The 6989-nt window shown below is 41.9% G+C and overlaps 1 protein-coding gene across 6 annotated transcripts in view; it reads right to left on the bottom strand.

The window, feature by feature from the left end:
• Nucleotides 1–4250: 4250 nt before the first annotated feature.
• The window catches only part of LOC5514282, a 59378-nt gene continuing 56639 nt past the window's right edge, over nt 4251–6989 (bottom strand). For all 6 annotated transcript variants that reach the window (XM_048725106.1, XM_048725108.1, XM_048725111.1 and 3 more), the window contains 5 exons: nt 6226–6652; nt 5733–5778; nt 5079–5130; nt 4677–4821; nt 4251–4448 (listed from right to left, as the gene is read on the bottom strand). In XM_048725106.1, the coding sequence (XP_048581063.1) occupies nt 4445–4448; nt 4677–4821; nt 5079–5130; nt 5733–5778; nt 6226–6652 (674 nt within the window). In that variant the 3' untranslated portion in view covers nt 4251–4444. The remainder of the gene's footprint in view (nt 4449–4676; nt 4822–5078; nt 5131–5732; nt 5779–6225; nt 6653–6989) is intronic.

Here is a 6989-nt window from a genome sequence, read left to right as displayed (position 1 = left end):
GCGCGGCCAAGAAAATTTTCATAGCTCAGTAGAAAATTCGGTTTTCAATTAAATTAAACTCCCTTTTCAGAATTTGAAAGTTTATCTATGCTTTCTTTTGGCTAAAATGCTTTAAGTGAAAGGCTATAAGAACTTTTGTTTTTTATTTATTTTATTAGCTTCCCCACAATACGCAGGGTAGCCGCAACAACATGGCCATTTACTGCGGACCCTTTCAAATTCGGCACGGCAGAATTAATGCACTAGTCATTTGAAATCCCCACCCCCATGGTCCCGGGGAAGTGTGGGGTTGTAAAGGGGTTTAGAGCACTTTTGATATTATTTTCTTACAAAATATTGTCACGATTTCAAAAATTTAGGGTGCCATTATACCTTTTTTCTGCGACCGGAAGTCGTTTTTAACGCATGCGCTTTGGCCAAGACTATTTGGAGGCGCGGATGCTTAGCCACCAAACCTAGTGCACGGCGCTCTCCGCGCTGCCTTCAGACCAAAGCACATCTTTTCCTTTTTTTTTTTTTTGCTACGCCCAGTTGGCGGCGTTTTAGCATAAGAGCATGATTAATTGTATACAAAATAATAACAACTTTAATAAACTAGACATCTTGTTGCAAAAGGGGGAAAAATGAAACATTTTTTACAGGCGAAAATTTTGTGAACAAACGCGCGCGCGCTTTGAAAAACCCCGCCATTTTAAAACCGGGAGCGATTTTTTCTCGCCTAAATTGCTAGCGCGCGCGTCAGCGTAGCAACCAAGGGCGCATAACAACGTAAATTCCTAATAAAACATAATAATAATACCTAATAAAACCTACCTTTACCATAATAAAACCTACAACAAAACAATATTTTCTTTTTTGCATAAAGTTATCTGCTTTAAATGGTTTTCGTTTCATTGTGCATAACATGAGAAGGAAAGTGCGTTGTTTTAGTTTTTTCCCGCCAAAACTTGAAATTATACACTCGATTCAATCTCCTTTCGCGCGGCCAAGAAAATGTTCATAGCTCTGTAGAAAATTCAAATTCCGATCAACTTTATAAGCTAATCTGTACTTAACTTTCTTTTAGCTAGATTACTATAAAGAAAGCGGATTAAAGAACTTTTAGTGTTAAACGTTTTAACCGACCAATGCATTTATTAGATACCTCTTTCTTAACAGCAAGAACTTTGATAAAGTTTTTTATAAATTCAACAGCCCTTGTAGATCCGCCATTTTTATAATTATTAAGTCGTTTTTTTATTATCGTGGTTTAATCAGATATATTTTGTAATGTACGTTTGCAGTGTAAGTGCAGTTAACCTTTTCCTGTACAAAGCACTACAATACCCAGATTAGATCCAATTCAAATTATTTTTATAACGAATAGTTTCTCGCTTGAATAAAGCTGTGTACGTCATACCTTGTAACTGCAAATTAATCTATTTTATCCTTAATCTTGATGTCAAACAAAGAATAAGCAAATCTCGTACTTCTTTTGCAGATATGTTTCTCGGTTTTAAAAGCAGGATCTTTCGTTGGAAATATCCCTCAGTTGCATAAGTTGATTTATTGATTAAATCAAAGGGCTCTGTGAGCCAACTCGTGAATGCAAATTTGTTTTTCTAGTTATTTTCTTGTGTGCAAAACATATACAGGATGAATTTTGAACAATGGATGAACACATCCAAGATGCTGGGAGTACATAACAATGTCCTTTCTTTTCGATGTGACGAAACACCAAGAACAGTTTGATTATTTATTATTAACATAAAAAGTAAAGAAAAAAAATTAGACGTCACAATTATGGATCGAACCTCCGGTCTCTGACGTCTTAGACAAGCGACAGAACCACTATACCACCGAGGTATTGCCGAAGTAACATCTGAGTAAAGTTAGTTTTTATCCTAATTGGTATCTCACCGTTCGAACTGCTTTTGCTAGCATGTCAAATTTCTCCCTATTCTCTCCGGAAACAGAAGTTAAATACCCGACATAATTAATCAAGCTACAGTCATATGTATTTTAAGCATGTCAACATTCTAGAAATTCGCAAAATCGTTATTGATCGTTTCTTGATAAATAAGCGTGTTTGAACGAGTTTTGTTTGATATTTAGCACTTAATGTATAAAAAATAATTATAGAAAAAACAACTTATGAAAGGCCATACTATTTTTTGACCTGCAAACAGAGGCTTTCTTTTATTACCCTGCAAAGAAAGGCCCTGCTAACAGAGGCTTTTCCCTTGTGTTTCTCTGACTTTAAAAGTCGTAGCTTTGGCTATCCGCTCTTTCAGCACAAAATCACTCTTTCAGCAAAAATTCAAACAAATAATGCGAAAACCCAGAGATGCGAATCTTCAAGTACTAGAAGAAGGAGAATTAAAAGCTTTGCTAGCATTTTACTTGTTTTGTAAACTAACAACTTGAATTGGACTGATCCGTAAAAGATCGATTGACGTCAGTGAACAAGGCGCATGCGCAAGCTCAACCCACATCGAAGACTTTTCTGTAAAAACTAGCTTATATATACTTTTATGGCTATACCACGTAATGGCCGTAGCGGTCACAGGTCGATGACAGGGCTCTTTTATAGAGCTTAACTTTACCGGAAGTTTACAGGAAGATCTAAAAATTGCTGTGTTGCGAAAGCACAGGCTCATCCTGGTGTCCCGCCTCCTCGCCCTCCGGAGCGCCTAGCTAGCGCGCGCCGGGCGGCGCGATAACAGGGTGGCTGCCCCCCTCCCCCAGCGCTTGCCGTCCAGGCGGCGGTAACATGTGTGAACCTTGCAATTAGACCCCCGTCTGTCCTGTAGTATACCGAGCATTGGATTGGACCGCAACCCTACGGAGCGCGGAATAACCGTTTTTCGGCCGTAAATTCGAAGCCGCTAGCGTTTAAACCTGAGTTTTACTCGAACACCTCGCTCCCGAACTCTTCGCGAATTTCTCGCAGCCTCTTTTTCATCTTTTCGCGTGTCTCCAGGGAGGGCCCTTTCTTGCTTTTTTTGTCACGCGATGCGAGGCCGTGTCGAGCTCTGATAGCGTATCTCTTTTGTTCCCGAAGTATTAGCCGAAAATCTTCGTCCGAGATACGCCCGTCTTGCAGAGCCTTAGAGACCAGCACGCTGATCGAGTTTTTCTTACTCTCAGCTAAAACCATCGTGTCTTCGTGTTTAGCCACCTTGCTCGTAAGACCCCTAGAGACTATCCCTGCGCCTGCGCCAACGAAACCGATCAGCCCAGCGACCCCTGCCAGCGGACCGCCGACCAGAACCCCTATCCCACTCAAAGAGACCCCTACCGCGGCGCTGGAAAGCGCTCCTGCAGCGATGCCGGATGCCACAGACACAGCATGGGTAACGGCAAAGGCGCGCTTTGGTACTTTTTCCGCACCTGTCGATGATGCGTTATCTCGTTGTCTAGAACCGCCTGAGTGTCCACCCTGTGGATTGGGTGGATATCCACCCCTCTTTTTGAGTAAAAAAAATTGAAAAGTCACTTTGTTTGAAGAAATGTCTAAGGGACGAAAGGTACTGTCCATTTTCCTTCGCCTGCTTGACTTTGCTGACGCGTCAAATCCAACTCAGAGAGAAGTATTGTAAGATCTATCAGGGAAGTGCGCGAGGAGATGGAATTGCAACTGAATATATTAAAGGCGAATGGCGCGCTCTGATCGGCTACAGCTGTTTCAAATGTTTGTTTCGCGCCTTTTCTATGAGACCGTCTTCCATGAGAAATCACAAACTCTACTGAATATAGCGAATACGTACGTTTAGGTAGTGACCTACCAAGAACCACTTGATCAGTTATATGCCGTTTACCCGGCCATTAACCATCCCCCATTTTGAAATCCTGGAACCGCCCCTGATATCTCTTGAAAGACAGAAGACTGTCTTGACCTCTCTTCCAGTGTATTACTGTAAATGTTTGTTAAGGCGCCCAATTTCCAATATAGGCCCCTCTTGTATTAGCGTCTCTATTCTGATATAAGGTAGAAGACGAGAAAGTGCCTTCTTTGAGTGCCTCCTCCGGACCTAATGCATGGTATTCTTAATTCAAGCCGTTCAGTGCATTATATGTTAACACCAACCATTTCTTCATCGATAAATTCATTACCTTCATTCATAAGCTCAAAGACACTATATGCCCTCATTAACTCAAAGCACACGGAACAGGGTTGCAACCAGCGCTGTCTTGTAACAAACAGCAACCCCATAAGAAACAAGCTCAAGCAAGCTTTAATCTAAATAACCGTAACCCAGCAAAACAAATGAAATACTCAACAGTTTATTTACCAAGGTAATCAATACAATATGCTAACTCTAACAAAAAAAGGTACGTATAACCATTTTGTCTTGTAATTCAATTAGTCAAAAGAACAATCACAAAACGAAAATTTGAGAAGAAATTATCCAATCCGGTCCATCATCCAAGTTATGCAGGCTGGTCATGTCTTCCTTTACGTTCACCTGCCCAAAAAAATACTATGAGTTTTAGGGGTATGATAAATGGACAACGGGGATATCTGCAAATATTAATCTCCTTAGATAATGTTAATGACGTCATAGGTAGGATCATAAAAATTCCTTGAGTTGTAATAGCACTGTTGTCTATTAAACGGATGCTAGCTGCGATCGTAAAAGTATTTTTGATGTGTGCTTTTGTTTCCCTAAAGGTGTGATTACTCTATAACTTACTCTATAATTTGCCCCATGAGTTGTTTTGCACGAGCCTGCAGAAACTCATACTCGGTCAGCGCGTCCTGCACCTCCTTTTCGTCACGTCTGTCATCGAGCTCACCAACAACCTTGTCGATATTAGTCATGTGGGAGGCCAATTCTCCTGAAATGTGCAAAAAAAGGATTGAAAGGGGTATTGTCAGCCGCCTTTTTGTCAACCTAGTAAAATATGTCCCAAGTCCGAGAAAGAAATGTCGTGAACTTTACATATCACACAGAAAGATGTACAACGAGTAAAATATTGAGAAATTCTAAGTTCCCGCAATTGTGCAAAAATGAGTGGAAATGAGGTAAATTTTTACTCTTAGTGTGGAGACCACCTTGCTACGCTTCCAAATTCCATGCAACACGTGTACTTACGTTTGTAGTGCATAAGAGGACCTCCTTTACGTTGACGTATGACGTTGTCAATCTGGAAACGAAAAAAAAGGAAACTTCGAGCTTGAGATACCTTAAAAAGATAACACTCCAAAGTGATATTTTATGGAACCTATTAATACAAAGAAGATTTTTTTTCTAGGATTTTTATTTCAGCAGTTTTAGGCTTAAGATAAAAGGGGTAAAAAAAATGCCACAGGAGTGAGTTACTGTGGGACTACTGTGCTATAAATATCTACACGTTGCACGTTTTGGAATGATTCAGGTGCTCTTAGAAGTGTTTTAACACTAACTGCTTACAACCAAGAAATCGGTGAACGCCGGAAATACGTATGGAATGTTTGTTCCGACAAATCACTCGCGAGATATTCAAACAGTCAACTAGAAACATGTCTCAACAAGTCTCAGTGTCTGAACATATTTTAAGTGTTCACGGTTTTTAAACCGTTAAAACTGGTTGTGCTGTAACAGGCACTAGTTGCTTAGTTGTGTGAAAAACAATTCCTTACTCGCCCCAATCACCCTGTTTTTGGCCGAGCGCTACGTGCGGCTTTTCTGGGGCGCTTTTCAAGAGCATGTTTCGCAGGCTAATCATCTATGAGTATTTAACATGTTCTGGGTATTGTCACTACTAACCTTGTTAAGAATTTGTCGAAGAGCTCTCAACAAGGATCTCAGGACACTAGAGAGAAAATAAGACTCATTTAGTTCAACTTGAAACATCTGATATTTCGTGGCCAACTGTTCCATCGCTGACATAAATAACGGGTTATTATACAGAGTCTCACTCTTGCCATCGCCATGTATTTCTACCAATTCATCGTGGATGAGGAAGGAATCGGTGCGAACTTAAGCCTCGCTCAACTGACCACTAAACAGAAGATCCTGGCGAACAACTTCGTAGAGCCTCCCAACATGGTACACTCACAGCACCGGTGGGTGCAGTAAGTGCAGTGTTGGGACAAGGCCGTCGGCTGTTTTCTCTAGCAATGGGAACAACATGCTTCTAAGTTAAGCCAAACCCATAACTATTGCAGCGCCAAAGCCTTGTATCGGGTGGCTAAGCAAGGATACTTATCTTACGTTACATATCGCGCGCGTATGGGCCCTGCGGTAGGGTAATACTTACTGGCACTTGTTTGGGCGCGTAAAAGGCGGTCGGACAGTCGTAGGTGGAGGAGGAAGTCCACCGGCATTCCCACAAAACCTCAAGTGGCACGCAGGGGTCTTGTCAAGCTCATAGACCAGAAAGTGACCACAGTTCCTCACCAGGATATTCTGCCTCCATTTGCAGCAGTTTCCGGCCCAGTTGAAACACACTGTTCGTCTGACCCTGCCTTCTATAGGAGAAGGCTGTCTTCCAACCATCCAACCAGGGGCGTGGGTTCCACAACGGCGAATTGGGACACATTTTGTAGGCATGGCGTTCCCTGCTGCTCCAGTAAAGCGGTACCAGCCTTTTCCTTTGATGTCATTTCTGTCACAGCGCAAGACGTTATTAGAAAGTTGGCCCTGTGCTCGGTCAGGTGAGTTCAGGATTTGGTAATGGCGGCATTCTGTGAATAACATTAAGCAACATATATCATTTGCACATCAGTTCAGAATAAGCGATCAAAAAAACTAATAGACTTAAGCTCTGCCTAGAAGCGGAGAGGCAGACTTGACGAGAGACGATTCCCTCAGCCGCACTTGGATTAGATCCGTTCAGATAGCCTGGTGCGTGGGTGCCGCATCTATGCATTTCTACAACATGAGTGGGCATACGCTCGCCTGCGGCACACGAGAATCGGAACCAGACGGCTACGACACAAGGCTAGGGCTAGAAATTAACGATACGTGAAGTGTTTTCCATGTTCAAAATGGGAGATAAATACGATCTTGGCAAATGTTACA

The sequence above is a fragment of the Nematostella vectensis genome, chromosome 3 (assembly GCF_932526225.1).
Source record: "Nematostella vectensis chromosome 3, jaNemVect1.1, whole genome shotgun sequence".
Lineage (NCBI taxonomy): Eukaryota > Metazoa > Cnidaria > Anthozoa > Actiniaria > Edwardsiidae > Nematostella > Nematostella vectensis.
Note: the sequence above shows the minus strand (reverse complement) of the source record. Positions and strands in the feature narration are given on the sequence as shown.